At 43.3% G+C, this 19723-nt stretch overlaps 1 protein-coding gene across 2 annotated transcripts in view; it reads left to right on the top strand.

The window, feature by feature from the left end:
* Nucleotides 1-19723, top strand: part of mad1l1 (mitotic arrest deficient 1 like 1) — a 187982-nt gene that overhangs the window by 96745 nt on the left and 71514 nt on the right. For both annotated transcript variants that reach the window (XM_080722022.1, XM_080722023.1), the window contains exons 16-17: nucleotides 2288-2555; nucleotides 18631-18824. In XM_080722022.1, the coding sequence (XP_080578148.1) occupies nucleotides 2288-2555; nucleotides 18631-18824 (462 nt within the window). The remainder of the gene's footprint in view (nucleotides 1-2287; nucleotides 2556-18630; nucleotides 18825-19723) is intronic.

The raw sequence follows: 19723 nt of genomic DNA, 5'->3' as shown, positions 1-19723 counted from the left end.
CCTAACAGAATCCCTTTTATGCCCATATATGGAGATCCCTAACAGAATCCCTTTTATGCCCATATATGGAGATCCCTAACAGAATCCCTTTTATGCCCATATATGGAGATCCCTAACAGAATCCCTTCCCTTGTATGCCCATATATGGAGATCCCTAACAGAATCCCTTTTATGCCCATATATGGAGATCCCTAACAGAATCCCTTTTATGCCCATATATTATGGAGAAATCCCTGCTCTGAGTATCTGACATCAGTGTGATGTCACCTGTTTATGCCCATATATGGAGATCCCTGCTCTGCGTATCTGGTTGCTATGGTAAACAGAGGTTGCTAGGGTAAAAAAACATGGTTGCTATGGTAAACAGTTGGTTGCTAGGGTAAACAGTTGGTTGCTAGGGTAAAACCATGGTTGCTAAGGTGGTTGCTAACGTACACTAACAGACCAGCAACAACAGACTGTTGCCACAGCAACGTACACAAAGGTTTGTGTACACATGTGGTGTGATGTCATACTGATGCGGAGATATGAGCAGGGCAAAGGTGTGACGTGTGACGGACGGACGGACGGACGGACGGACGGACGGCCGGTGGAGGTTTTCATAGTAAACTGCTCCCTGACGGGCGCAATAAATGCGAGAAGTCTCTGCGTGTGTGTCTGTCTGTCTGTAATCCACGTATCTCGAGAACCGTTCGTCCCACCGGCTTCAGATTCGACATGCGCGTTCCCCGCCGCGGCACGGAGTGCAGTGCCGGGCCTCGACCCGACCCGACGCACGGTTTTCCCTAACCGGCACGAAACGTTCGGAATCTCCTTATGTTGGGCTGATTGTTGACATCAGGCTGTTCCGGAGGAAATCGGCGCAAGCGCTGACTCATTGTGACATCACATCATAAAAGGCTCTGACATCACGTACGCCACATGAGTCAACAAAAAATCTCTGTGAGTGTGTATGTATGTATGTAATCCGCGTATCTCGAGAACCGTTCGTCCCACCGGCACGCGCGTTCTCCATATATGGGAATAAAATGAATGCCCGTATGCGGAGCTGATGTCTGACATCTGAGTTTTCCGCAACCGGTACTGTGTGTGCAGAGATCTTCATATATGGGCAAAAAAGCGACAGAGATCTCATATATGGGCATAAAATGGACGCAGATAAACAGATATCTCCATATATGGCATATATGGGCATACAATGGACGCAGAATCACAAAGATCTCCATATACGGGCATAAAAGGGACACAGACAGACAGATACAGAGATCTCCATATATGGGCATAAAATGGACGCAGATAGACAGATATCTCCATATATGGGCATATATGGGCATAAAATGGACCCAGAACTATAACTGCAGTGATCTCCATATATGGACATAAAATGGACGCCGACAGACAGACAGACAGATACAGATATCTCCATATATGGGCATAAATGGACACAGGCAGACAGATGGTCAAAACGGGGGACTACTGTGGATGCTGATGGTCAGGGATTACAGCTCAGATGTGTGCCCATATAAACTAATGTTACAGACGTTGTTGAGTTGATAAATCATATGTATTCTGTCACTAAATAAACAGTCAGCGTATACAGAACAAGCAGCCTTCGTGAACACAGTCAAAAAGCTGTCTGCCTCTCCCATCAGCAACAACTGTGCCTGATGGGAGACCTTGTTAAACACCTAGGCAAAATTGGCCTTGAACATTCCTTTCAGTGACGTCATCAGTTAAGTCAGCAACATGGCTCAAATGGCTCTTACACGAATACCATGGAGACACAAGATTTCTGTTGTATAACGGTAGGGTTTATTGCGACCGTAGGTCGCAATTTACTATCAGAGCCGTCACAGCTTGACCGTATCCGTCCGGACGGACGGACGGACGGTCCGGACGGACGGCTAACACCTGAAACTGTGGTTCCCCTGACACATCACTGTGACATCACACAGGTGACATCACCGTGAGGTCAAATACTCAGAGCAGGGATCTCCATATATGGGCATAAACAGGTGACATCACAGTGATGTCAGATACTCAGAGCAGGGATCTCCATATATGGGCATAAAATGGATTCTGTTAGGGATCTCCATATATGGGCCATAAAAGGGATTGTATCCCAGATGATGCCCTGTTAGGAAAACCACACTAACAGAATCCAAGACGGATGGCGCGACCTCGCTTTTAGCCCCTTGGGCGTCTTACTGGTTATGTTATAAATAATGCAATAGCAAGTGAAGTTTTGGTGATTCCATCCTCCTCTCTCCCTCTCACACACATGCAGGGAGACTATGATCCCGTCAGGACGCGCGTCCTCCACTTCAGGATGAACCCCACCAGCGTTGCCAAGCAACAGCGGCAGCAGGAAGTGGAGGCCCTCCAGGAGGAAGTGACACGTCTGCGGGAGCACCTGCGCTCGCTGCAGGAGGGCGGGGCCGGCGGGGGCGGCGCCCTGGCGCACGGCGGCGCTCCAGACGACGCCAACGCTAGCGCGGCGGGGCACGGCGGCGCCAACCTCTCTCTGAGCCTGCCTCCTTCACAGGAGGTGATGGGTAAGACCAGGGGCGTCACAAGGGGGGGGGGGGAGTGGGACTGAGTTACCAGGGCCCAAGGTGGAGGAGCCTTAATTATTTTATGCTTTAGCTATTGAAAAATAGCAGATATACAAGCTCACAGCGCGGCACCGAGTGCCGCGCTGCGAGCTTGTAGATCTGCTATTTTTGAAAAGTCGTGAAAATGTGGGCAAATCTAATATGTATTTTTTAAGCGAACATTTGTAACTCAAATGTTTATTCTGGGGGGTCCCTGGAACTAAACATTTTGAGATAGTGGTCCGTGGACAAATACATATCATTTTGGGGATATGTATTTTTTCAGAAACACTGACATTTTTTGACACTTTCAAAAAAACCTTAGAAGGATTTAGAAGAAATGTATAGAACTAGAATTTCGGCCGCCTTCGGCGGCCTCATCCTAGTGTTACACGCACAGCTGCTCCAAGCCATGTTGCCCACAAAAAGCACTGTTTCTTCATGTATTTTGAGTGTGTGTGTGTGCGTGTGTGTGTGTGTGTGTGTGTGTGTGTGTGTGTGTGTGTGTGTGTGCGTGCGTGTGTGTGTGTCATTAATTAACAGTATTTATTATTATTATTATTATTATTATTGGCTAAAAGTAAGCCTACTGAAATTGATTTGATGACTGAAGCAATAAGAGTTATGTTTAATAATAAGCACTAATGACTTAAACGTGACTATCTCTTTATAAAAGAGAGAGAGAGAACACTATGACTTACACCTTTCAACAAAGAAAACACTCAAATGCATGACACTGCAATAGCGATTTGCATATAAAAGAGGACATTAATGTGTATTTGCAGACAGAAACATTCCCACTCTGTCTCTCATTTGGGGGGGGGGGGGGGGAGAATTTAATGAGACCTCTATTCACACCTTTCAACAAATAAAACAATGAAATAGCGATTTGGACATGGGCCGTTGACACAGTTGATGTATCACGTTGGAGCGAATTATTAGATTTTATTATTGGGAAATGTACCTTATGTCACAATAATCTGACTCTAGTCTGTTCCTTTCAAATATTTAAGGGCAAAAATTACCTCATGACAATGTTGCTGCTATTGAATTGGCTTGTAAAACCTCTGTCAGGGACTTAAAATGTTACATTATAAATTTCTGTTGCTTTAGTGTACTTTGTGAAACTATCAGAGGAGACTATTAATGACCTTTAACGGGCTTCACCTGTGGACATTCATTAATCCAGCGTGTGGACAATTAAGTGAACGGACTTTTTCTTTTCAGCAACAGAGAAACTGGAGCAGATTTTCCTTTTAAACTGGCTAAAATAAAGGGACTAATGGCCTTTTCTGTAGCTTGCAAAAGCTTTTGCAATTTTGCAATTCTGTTGCATTCTGTTAAATTAAAGTGAAAGTAAACTCCTTCTGCATGGGCCGTCTGGACTGGAGGCAGGAAAGCATGGTGACACGATGCTTTTTTTTTCTTCTTCTTCTTCTTTGAGACGACATTGACACAGGATTATGGAATATATCCTTACATTGCAAAGGTAGGCTAATCAGCACCATCTGTATACTGTTGGCTGCCACTAAAGTAGGCTGGCTGCTACTTGCTAATTTTTAGTACAAGTTGCAGTCCTGCTCTGGTGGTCCCAGAGCATCATGCATGCTGAGCAGTGCTGAGAATTTATGTCAGTGGCCGCTGGTTACTGATGCGGCGGCCAATTGACCGGCCGATGAAAATACACACACACTCACGGCTCAGATGAGCGGGCGCACATAAATACACAGACACACTTCACGAAACAGAGAGCCACTGCACGGCGCGGCCGATCCAAGGCTTTCAAGACGCAGAATTAAGTATGGTCGCTTGATGGTATTTTTGAGGGAGTCATCGATCCAAACATGCACGTTCCTCGTAAATGTCTGTGCGTGCGCGGCGCGGTACATTTGGAGTTGCAATGTTGCATGCATGCAGTAGTTGTGTTTATGGTCGTCATTGTCACTGGAGAAAAAAATAGGTGTTGATGCTCTAGCCAGTGGCGTCAGTTCAGAAAAAGCTAAGGTATGGCAACATGACTGGTGCGCGCGTGCAAGACACCAGTCATGTTGACATACCTTACCAACAGGCATGATACATTTATTTTAAGAAGAAGTAGCTCCAGTCATGTTGCCATACCTTACCAACAGGCATGATACATTTATTATTTATATTTAGAACTAACTTTTATCTTCCCCCCTGGACCCAGAGACATTCATGGATTTATATTTCGAACTAACTTTTATCTTCCCCCCTGGACCCCCTGGACCCAGGGTATGGTATATAGCTGCATACCCCTGCCATACCCAAGTGACGCCACTGATCCTAGCGATTAGCGAATCGGCATAGAGGTGGGCGGTATTTTTCCATACGTTCTACCTACCGTTGAGTTGAAGTTGAGTTGGAGTGGATGCAGAGTAGGCGTGGAAGTGGGATGCGGCTTTTGCTCAGTTGTATAATAAAGATCGGGTCAAAAATATGCAAAGAATTTTAACAATTTCTCAAAAATAGCAGATCTACAAGCTCGGAGCTGTGAGCTTGTATATCTGCTATTTTTCAATAGTTAAAGCACAAAATAATGCGTAATAATGCGTTCCCAGTCTAAATGGGTTAAACATTCATGGGGGCCCCGCATTGAATCCTTGTACCCTGGGCCCAGAATTTGGAGCGACACCCCTGGGTAAGACATTATAAGCCCATTGTGGGCTTGCAGATCGGCTATTTTTCCATCCATGACACTGTCACGCAACTTAAGTATAGATCACGTTTAACTCTAATTCTAAACATCTGTTACTCACGCGTAGTGTAGAGTAAATCATAATTACAGTAGCTCCTGGCAATCAGGTCATTAACTTGTATTTGCCCTATAACTCACAGTACAGTTGGGTGACCATGCTCTTCTTTATTGGAACAGTTTAGATTCCTTAATGTACTATTTGAATAGCATGTCCATGTCACATGTTTATTTCAGCCTCTATGACCTGTTGCATGATCAATGGTGCGTTTGTATATTGCCTTTATCCAAGGCGCTTTACAATGATTCATGTGCATTCACCCATTCACACACAGAAACCATGCAAGGCACCAACCTGCTCATGGGGAGCAACTAGGGGTTCAGAGTCTTGCTCAAGGACACTTGGACACTAACTCAGGGGGAACCCGGGATCGAACCCAAGTGGCTGCTCTACCTCCTGGTGGATCAATCCTAACCCATTGTACCCATTGTAACCTTTGCGTCACTTATAGGAAAGCTCTGCTTCAGCATATATGAATATGGCGCTCCGGCTTATGCTTGAGTTTATGATTCTATAGCTTTACATTGATGTGTGGAGATTGTTCTTTGGTACAGAATCACTTGAGAAAAGTTTCCATTTCTGTTTTCAAATTAGCCGTTCATGTCTGTTCAATATACATAACCATAGGCGAGGCAGAGAAAGGTGCTTGCTCATGGGATTAACCCATTTAGGCCTGGGATTATTGAATGCTTTAACTGTTGAAAAATAGCAGATATACAAGCTCACAGCTTGTAGATCTGCTATTTTTGGAAAAAAGTCGTGAAAATGTGTGCAAATCTTTGAATATATGTATTTTCAAAGCGAATCTTTGTAACTCAAATTTTGCTTCTGGGGGGTCCCTGGAACTAAATATTTTGAGATGGGGGTCCGTGGCCAAATACATATAATTTTGGGGGCTCCTTCACATGAAAAGGTTTGAGAACCACTGACATAGTAGTCTCTCAAGAACAGACTAACTGAGCTCCAGTTAAGTGAAAAGGACCTTTTCTTTGACGATGGCTGGCCAGATTGCTGACATAGAAACATAGGGTTTTTCAAAAAAACCTTAGAAGGATTCAAAAGACACTCGGGTCAAAATTTGAATTTTCACGATTTTTCAAAACTAGCAGATCTACTGAGCTTGTATATCTGCTATTTTTCAATAGTTAAAATAATGATACACAATATGTGTACCCGTTCTGAATGGATTAACAGGCGGTTAATTGAGAGTGAGGATGTATTACCTGCATCAGTGCCTCAGTATAGCTGGAGAGCATACACAATTTCTCTGGTTTCTTTGGTCCCTTTTGTAAATGAAACCCTGATGCAGTTTTCATGTAATGTCAGCTGTGCTTATGCTATGTTCCATCGGGGCCACGTCGCACGTTTTGAACATGTGGACAGGTCTGTCGCCATTGCTACATATTCGCCTAATAATCGCAGTTATTTGAGAAATTCGCAATCGTTTTGGCATGATCGTCATAACAGTTTCCAAGTTGAAAACTGTTCACACAATGTATTCCGAAGAAAGTATACAGTTATTAAATATGCGAGTAATTTTGCTGTATATTTGAGATATGATTCCCTGTGGAATTTCTGATTACATAAAGGCAGAATTGTTATGTTCTAGTATGTCCAAAAACAATTAAATCTTCATCATAATTATGTACAGTATGTGACAATCAATCATCAAGTAAAATGTTCTAATGGTGACAGCCCCCTCTATCACCTGAAAATAACACAATTAAATCATTGATCGTAAAACATTTCCGCGAGAGTTCCTCGTCAACTGTAATCGTAACGGTGACTGACAGCCCTGCTCGTAGACGGAGCGGAGGAAGCTATTTCCGGGGGCTTATGTGAGTGCGGTACAAATGTCTATCTCCCTGGCCCCTGTGACGCTCCACTAAATCTTCACACCGCATCCAATTTTCAAGTGACAACGTTGCCTGTCAGTGTGAGGCCTGCTGCGAGACGCTGTGGTTCCCCAGCCGGTGAGAGTGCGGGGATAGGAGATGTCGTTGCGCAGTTCAGCTTTCATGAGGGCTGTCGTTTCCACACCAGATGATCTGCTCCGTTCCAAAGTTACTGGGGATTTCCGATGTCATAGTTTTGTCGTAACTACTGTAGATTAACGCTGAGTATATTTCCTATTGTTTTTACCTGATTTTCGTAGAGATGCTCCGATTGCGATTTTTTGGGCCGATATACCGATCAACTGGAATAGGTATCTGCCGATACTGATATTCCCAATTACAGCATCAAATCCATACATTCTTCTATTTGTTGTGTCACTGTTGGAGCATTTATATCTATCTATTAAACCAGCAAACTCACTCACTCACTCACTCACGCTCTAACGCTCACGCTTATCTACGTTTATCTATTCACTCGCTTCAGCAACTGATCCCAAAGTTCACATGGTATTGGCTATTAGCATTATACCAACGGTGACGGAGCCCGAATTTCATTTCTCCCAAATTAAAGCTGTTTATTAGCGTTTTCTTAGCCTGTTGTCAGGGTTGCGGTCCGTTCCTCCAGGCCATGGGATCTGTAGCCCCACACACACACCCCTCTCTCTCACAGTTAGGAATGTGCATTCTCTCTCTCTCTCTCTCTCTCTCTCTCTCTCTCTCTCTCTCTCTCTCTCTCTCTCTCTCTCTCTCTCTCTCTCCCCCTCCCCCTCCCCCTCTCCCTCTCCCTCTCCCTCTCTCTCTCTCTCTCTCTCTCTCTTTTTCTCTTTCTCTTCTCTCTCGCTTTCACCAGGTGCGTTTGATGTGTGTCTCATCTTCCAACGGGTATGAAAAAACTATGTGGAGCAAGCACATTCATCCCCATACTTCTATTCACCTAAATTAGCTGTTAAATTATTTGTATCCATCATAAATATATACTCCTCCATGAGCTGCTCCTTACATTATGATGCTCCCACATATTCTCACGCACGCACCAGTTACAGTAACTTTCCCCACAACCCACACTCTGCACATATTTTGGAGCACATATCTTCGAACGGGTAAGGTCTAGTATTTAATGATTCTTCTTACAAAACATTGACATTGTATATTAAGTATAAACATTAGGAGATTGCAGGCTGAGATGCTTTAGTATCCAATTCAACTTGCTCAGTCCCACAGATAAATATTGTGAAAATAGCTGATCCAGATTGTAGATCGGCAAAGCCGATAGAGACAAAGCCGATACCGTTCAAAGCCGAAAGAGGCATTATCGACCAATTGCGTTCACTCATCGATCAATCGGCACATCTCTAGATTTTCGGTGTTGGCGCGCACGCCGCGTGCCCATTGTGCACGCGGCCGCCCCCCGTGTCCCCCGTGCCCCCCACGTCCACGGCCGGCCCACGCGAAGAAACGATCCATATGAGCATCCATTTGTGAGCTAGATTCACTGAAAATGGAGCCGTCACGCGATGTGGGGAGTAAGTTGCCCGAAAATGCCTGATTTTTGCAGACCGATAAAATGGCTGTGAATGAGGAAGTGAAAGTCGTCCGCATCGCGGCCGCTGCATCACCTGTTTACCTGGTAACCATGCTAAGACCAGTTAACTCCCTGGACGTGATCACGGGGCCATGGCACCGCACCACACGTTCCTGGACGTTTTGTTTTGGCATCGGAAGTGTTAATGCACTTTGAGAAAAAGAAAAGAAATGCAAAACTCTCCAAACTAGAAATTACTAGAACCATCCAATTTGAGTTGTCCTGTTGATAATGTGCAACACATATGCAGTAAAGCAAATGAGCTACACACGCGCACGCACACACACACACACACACACACACACACACACACACACACACACACACACACACACACACACACACACACACACACACACACGAGTATGTTCCATTACCATCGGCGGTCTAATTGGATGTTGGTACCAATAATTAGCTGAAGCGCTTATCGGCCTGCAAACTAATTGTAATTTGTAATCAAAGCGCTTTTGAACACTACACGGTTCAAGCACAGTGCTGTCTGTCTGTCTGTCTGTCTGTCTGTCTGTCTGTTTGTCCCATCAGCATGTCGAGTATGACATTTTACATGACGATTAATTGTCACTCAAATAATTGTGATTAACGATTTAATTGTGTTTTTTTACAATTGTGTTTTTTAATTACATTTCTGTTCGGCTTTTAGGCTTTGAAGTTGCACATGGCAGATACGAGTATATGCCACATAAGTATGCAAAGTAATTACTGACATATTTGACAACTTTATACTTTAAGAAGAACATTGACAGTGGAAATAGTCAAACTACAAGCTCACAACGCGTCACGTCGCATTTGCTATTTAAAAAAAAAGAATAGAATTTGTTTTTCTTAATGTTTGAACAGTATTCAACATGTAATGGATTATGACAAGATAATTGTGATTATGCCACATTATTACGATTATGCCAAATAATTGCGATTAGACGATTATGCAATAATTGTGACAATAATTGTCTCTGTCTGTCTGTCTGTCTGTCTGTCTGTCTCTCTCTCTCTCTCTCTCTCTCTCTCTCTCTCTCTCTCTCTCTCTCTCTCTCTCTCTCTCTCTCTCTCTCTCTCTCTGGGAGGAATTAGTTTAAATACAAAAGAACAAAAAAGAAGTTGAAATATGGAGTCAAGAGGTTTCTGCCCGACAGCGACGGTAATGATTATTAAAGCCCTATGGCGTCTGTGTGAGGAAATTACGGACAGGATCAGATCAGTCTGAGCGGAACGGAGCCATCTCACCATGTCTCCATCACCCACACTTATTCAGTTCTCCCATCCCAGACGCCCATTACAGTTATTGCACTGTTGTCGAGTAATGGCGTGTGTGTGCGTGCGTGCGTGTGTGTGGGTGGGTAAGTACGTTTCAGCGGCACTTCACTTTGCTCGAGAGCAGCGGCCGACTGAATAATATCACTAAATAGTCTGCCTTTGTATTAGCGGCTTTTACACAAAGAGCGTTTCAAGTAGGGAAGTGCATGACCGACCAAAATCCAATTTAGAACTTGTCCTTACCCGTTGGAAGATATGTGCTCCCAAAGTATGTGCAGTCTGGGTTATGGGGTGTGCACAGTTTATGAGGAATTGGATACAACAGGGGGTTCGGGACCCCTAGGGGGTCCTCAGAGTTACTAGAGGGGGTCCTCCAAATCTTTGTGTGATAGAATCATTTTTATATGAACCACTTGAACCCTAGTGTCCTTATTCTGAGAACTTTAGCCAACAATAGCAGATCTACAAGCTCACAACGCCTTGCAGTGCAAGGCGTTGTGAGTTTTTCCATCATTGGTCATGTAAACTCACTTTGTGTGTTTGTAATCTGTGGGAAGTGTGTGTCTCTGATATCTTGGTATAGTGGGCAGGTGGTTAGAAATTGTAGCTCTGTTTCTATCACATTTTGTGTGCAGTGGGTGCACAGTCTATATCCTCCCTTGGGAGCGGGGTCTGTATGTGGCGGCCTTTCTCTATTGCAAGACTGTGTTTGCACACCTACTGTATTGTAGATATATGTGTGTGTGTGTGTGTGTGTGTGTGTTGTCTGTGTGTGTGTGGCTATTTTCAAAGTTCTTGCTTACTTTTGATTACTTTTGATGCAGTACTGGTCTTTTTCCTTTTCTTTCTTGAGGTCTTAAACAGGTTTTAAAAGTCCTTAAATCGTGACTTCACTGTCAAATTTCAAAGGGCACACCAAAGGTCCGCGGCACAGTGGTTGGGCCTTTATAGGGAAGAGAAGGACATATTACAGGTTCTGTGTGTGTCCTGTGTTAGCTGTCTGGGTAGTGGTGTGTGTGGGTGTGTGGGTAGTCTGGGTACCGTATATGGTACCGTCGGGTGAAAACCTTGTATGTCCAAAACCGTTTTGCATTCATCATTTTAAAAATGACTTGAAAACAGCCGATCTACAAGCACACAACGCCTCGCACCGCGAGGCGTTGTGTGCTTGTAGATCTGCAGTTTTCGCTACTTTTGTGCGACGGCCTCGTACGATGAAGCAGTGCTTTACTTTGCGAAGAAATGTACAGATGTGAAACTCGGAGATACAAGCTTTCTGCCCGACGGTGACGATATGCCTGCATGTGTGAGAGCCAGAGTGGGAGGAATGTAAAGTTGTGACAGGGTTAAATATTTAATTGGAGTTCAGAGCAGAGCAAGTCTGCACACTTAATTTATCTCCTGAGAGCCACATGAACACGCACGCACACATGCACTCTCTCTCTCTCTCTCTCTCTCTCTCTCTCTCTCTCTCTCTCTCTCTCTCTCTCTCTGCCTCTTCTCTGTGTGTGTGTGTGTGTGTGTGTGTCTCTCACCCACAGAGTTCTTAACCCACAGGCATATTGTCTTATTGTTTTGCGTGGTGACAAGCTAGTCTCTCATCGACAGTATTAATAAATAAGACCTGCTTTATTATTGGAACTGAGCGCGCACACACACACACACACGCACAAGCACACGCACGCACACACACACACACACACACACACACACACACACACACACTGGCTTGTTGTGTCTCTTGTCTTCACAGCTTCTTGTCACTCTTTGTCTCGTGTTTCTTTCCCTCCAACCTAATCTCCATTTCATCCTGGGAACACCTGGACCTGCGTGTGCGCCGTCTCCATAATTGTTAGTTTGACGTGACGTATTGTATCGGTGCGGTAATCAATCACTGCTTCCTGGTGTCTCTGCCATAAAAGACATGAAATAACTATATTCACACTTCTTTATTCAATCCGTCTAGTGTCTACAGAAACAATTGTGGGTTCTGTCCCTGGCATGGGCAGAGGCGTCAATTATTGGGTACGGCATGGTATGGCAGCTGCCATACCTTGGCTCGAGGGGGGGGAAAAAAATAAATGCACGTCTTAAAATAAATTCTCAAATGTCTATATGACTATCTGCGTCGATTATTAAATTACTGTAAACTAACTACAATACAAATTTATACAAACATGATTGTTTTCAGAAGGTATTATATTCTCCACAATACTTGTACGTATCCCGGCTATCCCCCTATCTTGACAAAATGATTAATCATCATCATCATAATATGCCTGTTGCTAAGGTATTGCACCATGACTAGTGTCATGCACGCGCCTTCACGTGTGTGCATGACACCAGTCATGTTGCCATACTTTAGCTTTTGCTGAACTGACACCACTGGGCTTCAAAACGATGTAAATTATGTCTACTAAAATTATGATGAATATGTTCAAGGACTAAAAACGAAATTAAATATATTGACAATTTTTTCAACATATAAAAACTACACTAAAACGTTTGGGAGGGACTAGTGTAGAAGATATCTAAAAAAGACAAGTCATTTTATGTCAGGTTTTGCTCGGGCGTTGCACTCTAAAATGCAACCAAGTGTACAATCTTCTTTCACAATGCCATCAAGGCTCAAATACCAAAATACTGTATATAGATTAGGTGACTAAAATGTTATGCTATTTAGTGGACTAAAACTAGACTGAAGCTAAAACTTTTTCAGATTACTCAAATATGACTAAAACAAAATGACATTTCATTCAAAAGACACACTAAACCAAATTGCTTTCAAAATTAACACAACTTCAAAGGCGATTCCGAACGGGATTGAATACAGATTAAGGAAGGATCAAGAGGACATTAGACATCTATGAATGATTTCTAATGTCTTTTTTTATCATCGGTAATGATGTCTTTATTGTCTTTGTTTCCTGAGCTGTGAGCGAAGAGCAAGACCCCCAGTAAGCCCCCCCCCACAGCCCAGACCCCTTAGGGATCAATTAATGGCAAAAGTCTGAAAGTCTTTCCTTAACCCATTTAGGCCTAGAATTAGAAGGATTCAAAAGACAGAATCGGGTCAAAATTCTAATTTTCACGATTTTTCAAAAATGGCAGATCTACAAGCTCGCAGCGCGGCACTCGGTGCCGCGCTGTGAGCTTGTATATCTGCTATTTTTCAATAGTTAAAGCATAAAATAATGAAACACAAAATGTGTACCCGTTCTAAATGGGTTAAACTCTGGCTAGCTGGGGGGGCGCGCGCACACACACACACACACACACACACACACACACACACACACACACACACACACACACGCTCTACTCTGACAGTGCTTTGATTTACTGACTAAAAGCGCACACAGAGACACAGACATGGGTGTGTGGGTGTGTGTGGTGGGTCTTATATATTTAGTCGATGCGTTCCCTAGTCGGTCGGTTGGTGGTGAATTAACGGGCGTTTTGGGGCGTCCTGACAGCTGCCACCCAATTTGACAGTCTCGTCACCGTCCCTAACTCTGCCAACAATGATCATCAACTCTTTGACTGACAGTCGGGCTGACTGGGGCCCAGTCATTCAGTCACCAAAGATAGACATACTGTGTCTCTGTCTCCCCCTCACTCCCCTGTCCCTCTCTCTACCCCCCCCCCCCCTCTCTCTCTCTCACCAGTGGTGGAAAAAGTACCCACATTTGTTACTTAAGGGGGTACTGTCACCTAAAGGGGTACTGTCACTTTAAAAAGTCATCTTAAACTATGAGTTAATATTTTTATGATGTCATTGTGGGAATGCGCACTTATAAGCCAATCAAATTAATTGACTGTACTTAGACTACTTACTGTAGCTGTTGTTGGGGAGCGAGGGGCAGATTACACTGTGACATGAGTTTCAGACTATTTCAGACCGTTTTCAGAGAGACCACGTGACCTACCGTATCATACTATTATAATTTCGGGGCGTGTCAGCGGGCCTTTTAAGTAAAAGTATCAATGCTGCAATGTAGAAATACTCTGTAGACGACTAGACGTCTGGAACTCATATTGTACTTGAGTAAAAGTGTTGGTATCAAATTGTACTTAAAATACCAAAATTAAAAGTACTCATTAGGCAGAATGTCCCTTTTCAAGTTCTCAAATGTATACAAATCTTTTGAAAATAGCAGTTCTGCAAGCTCGCAATGTCAAATATATACAAATCTTTTGAAAATAGCAGATCTACAAGCTCACAATAATGCAAGTTATGCAACACATTGTGAGCGTGTAGATTGGCTCCTTTCAAATGGCCAAAATGGATTATACTGTAAGGTTGAAGTTGTTACAGACACAGTTGTATGTTTTGTGATAATAATTCACACATACAAAGTGCAGTAACTAGTACAATAGCTAGAGTTTTCAAATAAATGTAGTTGAGTAAAAAGACAATGTTTGGATTGTAGTGGAGTAGAAGTAAAAGTATTGGAAATTGGAAGTACGGAGGCATCCTGACCAAAACACATATAGGGTTATATCTGCCTTTTATCATACCCCTTCATACCTGCTTTAGTCGATTTTTTTTTCATAGCTGCCCCTGTTGCTAGATTTCGCGAGCCCTCTCATAACTAACAGAGTAGATAGTCCTTAGGCTAGTGCGGTTATTTCTTTAGCTTCAAAGTTAGTATTTTGTTATTGGATTGTGTTTACGCAACGTCCTGAGACTTAAGTACTTAAGTGCAATGTAACGTAGTTACTTTACAGTGCTGTCTGTCACACATGCACGTACAGCTCCGCTTATAGACTCTGACCATTATAGTTGCGTGTGAGCGGGTGGGTGGAAAATGGAGAAGATGAAGTTATAGGTGAAGAAGAGGGCAAGGCGGGAAGATGTAATTGTCAGTAATGGCATAGAGGAACTTGACTCATGAATAGAATGCACAGTTACAGTCACTCCTATAGCGGCCTGCATGAGTTCAGACATGGATGTCAACGTACGCGTACGTGTGTGTGTGTGTGTGTGTGTGTGTGTGTGTGTGTGTGTGTGTGTGTGTGTGTGTGTGTGTGTGTGTGTGTGTGTGTGTGTGTGTGTGTGTGTGTGTGTGTGTGTGTGTGTGTGTGTGTGTGTGTGAGAGATGTTTTAAGAGGTGATGAAGGCTCTACTCCCTAACACGGGGAGTAGAGCTCTGCTACCGTCACAGAATGCATTCAGCATGCAAGACACGTTCCCCACGAACTAGAAGTACTCGGTGAAATGTAGAATACAAGGCTTTTACTTGTAACAGTATTGGCATCAAAATACACAAAGTACAGAAGAAATATACAGAGTAAAGTCAATGAAAAAGTGCAAGAATTGAGGCATTATGGAGAAAAAAAAGATCTTTGCTGAAAAAGGCAGATCTATAAGCTCAAACGACGCGCCACAAGTTTGGCATATGACAATGTATATCGTCTCTGTCGGGTGGAAACCTCATATGTCCAACAATGTTACTTTTCTGGATTGGAATTCAAAAATATCAAAATTAGCTTATCTACAAGCTAAACAATGTCACTTCAAGCCACATTTTGAGCTTGTAGATCTGCTACTTTTGATAATGTTGCGTGACACTGTTTTTTTTTTTTTTTTTTTTTATCGAGTAGGAAATACACTTACAAAAAAAATCTAATTGGATTTGTGAATTTGAGCATTTATACCCTGTGTTTCTAGACTGTGCAACAGTGCCCTTCTCAATCTGTTCCTGACAGTACAGTACTTGTGTGTCTAGGCCATACAACAGAGCCCTCTTCTGGTCACCCAGCAGTATTGCAGATATTTATGCTGAACGGGACAGGGGGACAGGGCATGACGGAGACACACAAAGCTATCCATCGGGAGCGCTGTTCCACTGCTTAAAGAAAAAGAAAAAAGAAGAGTTTTCTACCCCACAGCGACAATAGGGCTTAAGTGCTTAGGAGTGTGAAAATTGAGCCAAATGGATCCGTAAGGGTACAGTTTTTATATATTGAGTAAACTGAAGCTCTTGCAGTGTAGCTTTTAAACGGTGAACAACATCACTCCCATCGCTTTGAAACCTGAGCTGTTAATGCCAGGCGATGATGATGAGCCATTTGTACTCCCTGTTATTACAGGATGAAGGCTGTGCTCTCTTTGCCACCTCCTGGCCTTCTGTTCCACTGAGGAACAAACAGGAGCCGTCATCGTTGTTGCTGGGCAGAAAACTCTGTAAATTAACGCCCTACTTCAGGGGTCTTCAACGTTTTCAGGCCAAGGACCTCTTAGTTGAGAGAAAGATGATGCAGGGACCCCACAACCTGTTCATAGGGTTTATGTCAATTTGTGTTTTCAGATACATATTTACCGGTAACCACTTGAACCATCAATACTTAACTTTACATTTCACTCTGTACTTACAGTAGTCTGCTCTTTTTCCCATCTACGCCAAACGTCGTTGCCAAGTGCGAGGCGTTGTGAGCTTGTAGATCTGATATTTTTGTCTAAAGTTCTCAGGATATGGACGCTAGGATTCAAGTGGTTAATATAAAAAAAAGGAGAAAAGATGTTCTATCTCAAAAAGATTTGGAGGACCCCCTGTAGTAACTCTGAGGACCCCAGTTGAATACCCTTGCCCTATTTGATCATACAACAGCTGCACAAAAAGCATCCAAAGTTGCAGATCCACAAGTTTTGAGCTTGCAGATCTTGATTTCCACTCCTGTATATCCCTGTACCTCACTACCTCCCTCCTAAAGTCACGATTCTGATCCTCACCGCCGGCTGAGAGAAAAAGGAGATGAGAGAGACGAAGACGGAGAGAGAGAGATGCCGCTGAGTGATTTAACCACTCTCTTTCTAATAGTGTTTCTAAACCCTTAATGATTAGACGAGCAGAGCGGAGCGCGGGCCTCTACATTATTCCATACACAGAGCTGTGGTTTTGAATTGCTGCGTGAGTCAGTCAGGGACGTTTCAAGTGAGTCAGCTTTCGGCATCTCAAGTATCTCTGTGTGTCATACTGTCCCTAATAGCGTCTCTCTGTCGGGTAGAAAAAGACTCTTCATCTCACTATTTAACCCATTTAGGCCTAGAATTATTGACTGCTTTAACCAGTGAAAAATAGCAGATATACAAGCTCACAGCGCGGCACCGAGTGCCGCGCTGCGAGCTTGTAGATCTGCTATTTTTTGAAAAAGTCATGAAAATGTGTGCAAATCTTTGAATATATGTATTTTCAAAGCTAACGTTTGTAACTCAAATTTTGCTTCTGGGTGGTCCCTGGAACTAGATATTTTGAAATGGGGGTCCGTGGCCAAATAAATATCATTTTGGGGGCCCTTCACATGAAAAGGTTTGAGCACCACTGACATAGTAGTCTCTCAAGAGCAGACTAACTGAGCTCCAGTTAAGTGAAAAGGACCTTTTCTTTGACAATGGCTGGCCAGATTGCTGACATAGAAACATAGGGTTTTTCAAAAAACCTTAGAAGGATTTAAAAGACACTTATAGAATCGTGTCAAAATTCTAATTTTCACGATTTTTCAAAAATAGCAGATCTACAAGCTCACAGCGCGGCACTCTTTGCCGCGCTGTGAGCTTGTATATCTGCTATTTTTTTTATATTTAAAGCATAAAATATTAGCGTCATATTGTGTTCAGGCCTAAATGGGTTAATTCTTTTTGTGATTTGGGTAAAGTAATGCCCCTACTTCATCATACTACAGCGCCAAACAAAAGTAGCAGATTTTGCACTTTGCACTGTTAGAGCTGGTACTTTTGCTGTTTTGGAATTTGAGTCCTGAAAAGTAACAGTTGTTGAGACTATTAGGCCCCCTTATTATGTTTTCCCCCGTGCACAGCGTTTCCATCCACCCCAAATATTTGATCTACAAGCGTGTGAACATGCACTGTAGAACAGCTACTTTTTGCCGACAAGGGTTCATGTTCATGATGTTAAACATTGAGCACTGCCATCTAACCCTTCTGTGATGTAATATAAGTTGCATTAGGAATTGAAATATAATTGAAAATGATACATGAAAACATAACTGAACTTGTAGATCGGTTATTCTCTGGCAAAGAGATTTGGTAGAGTGAAAAAAAAAGACTGTATTCAAGTACGTATAGTATAAGTATGTTTTACCAATAGAGGGTTTAAGTGGCATCGGATGTGCAGCTTGGCAAATAAAAGGTGAATTGATCCCAGTGCATGACGGAGGACGATGTCACGGTAAATTAAAGGAGCTATAGTCAACTTTTTCATTTTAGGGCCGACACTTTGTTTACATCCTAGTCTATAGACTAGAATGTAAACAAAGTGTCGGTCTGACAATGGCCAAAATGATTATTTTATCATTATTTTACGCTTTTTGCAGTCATTTTTTAATAGAAACACATAAATGAAGCCTATTTTTTTTATATTATTTTAAAATCTGTTTTTCAAGAAAAAGTTGACTATAGCTCCTTTAAATCTCCGCGATACGATTACGTGAGTGTTCTTTTTCACGATAAACGGTAACATGGCTTATCGTCCCCTCCCTATACCCCGCAGACCTGCGCAAGCAGCTGGAGAGCTCTGAGCTGAAGAACCGGCGGCTGAAGGAGGTGTTCCAGATGAAGATCCAGGAGTTCCGCACCGTGTGCTACATGCTGACCGGCTACCAGATGGACCCCACCACCGAGAACCACTACCGCCTCACCTCCGTCTACGCAGAGCAGCAGGACGACTCGCTGCTCTTCAAGAAGGTACGCGCACACACAGCGCACGTTTGTGTTACTATTAGAACAAGGGTCTTCAACAGGGGGCCTGGGAGTTACTACAGGGGGTCCTCCAAATCTTTGTGTGATAGAAACCTTCTTTCACCTTTTTTTATATTAACCACGTGAACCCTGGTGTCCTTATTCTGAGAACTTTAGCCAAAAATAGCAGATCTACAAGCTCACAACGCCTCGCGCTGCGAGGCGTTGTGAGCTTGTAGATCTGCTATTTCTGGCAAAGAGGTTTGGTGTAGAGGGGAAAAAGAGCAGACTAAGTACATAGTGAAAGGTCAGGTTTATTAAGTATTGACGGTTCAAGTGGTTAAATATCTGAAAATACAAATTGACATGAATCCAAAATACACTGATGATTGTGCCGTCAAACAATGAAACTATATGGAATCTCTGAAAAGGTTGTGAGGGTCCCTTGTTCATCGCTCTCTCAACTAAGGGGTCCTTGGCCTGAAAACGTTGAAGACCCTTGTATTAGAAGCAAATTTCTAGAGTTTGCGACGTGTGCTCGGTGCGCTCACATTACGTGTCCGAATGTCGTGTCCAATCTTGCGTTGTGGTGATGTACTACAGTACTGAGGTGAAAGTGTCGGCTCCAATACGGGACCCCAACGGCACCTTCCCGCGACCCCCCTTTGGGTCACGAGTTTCGTGACCAATAGTTTGAGAACCGCTGATATAAACAGTTGGAGGAGCTGTGTGAGCTGCGTGCACAAGCACGAGAGCAGTCCTAGACAATAGGCAATCAGCCTTGCGTGGCGATGTAGCGATGTGACGTGACGTCAGGCAGCACTTGTGGTGATGTGAGCACGTCCTAGTGCGGGAGCACGTGAGTAATCCTAGACAATGAGCCTTTCATGGCGATGTGTTCATAT

Source organism: Nannobrachium achirus (assembly GCF_963921795.1).
Source record: "Nannobrachium achirus genome assembly, chromosome: 3".
Classification (NCBI taxonomy): domain Eukaryota; kingdom Metazoa; phylum Chordata; class Actinopteri; order Myctophiformes; family Myctophidae; genus Nannobrachium; species Nannobrachium achirus.
This window is presented reverse-complemented; position numbering and strand designations above follow the sequence as displayed.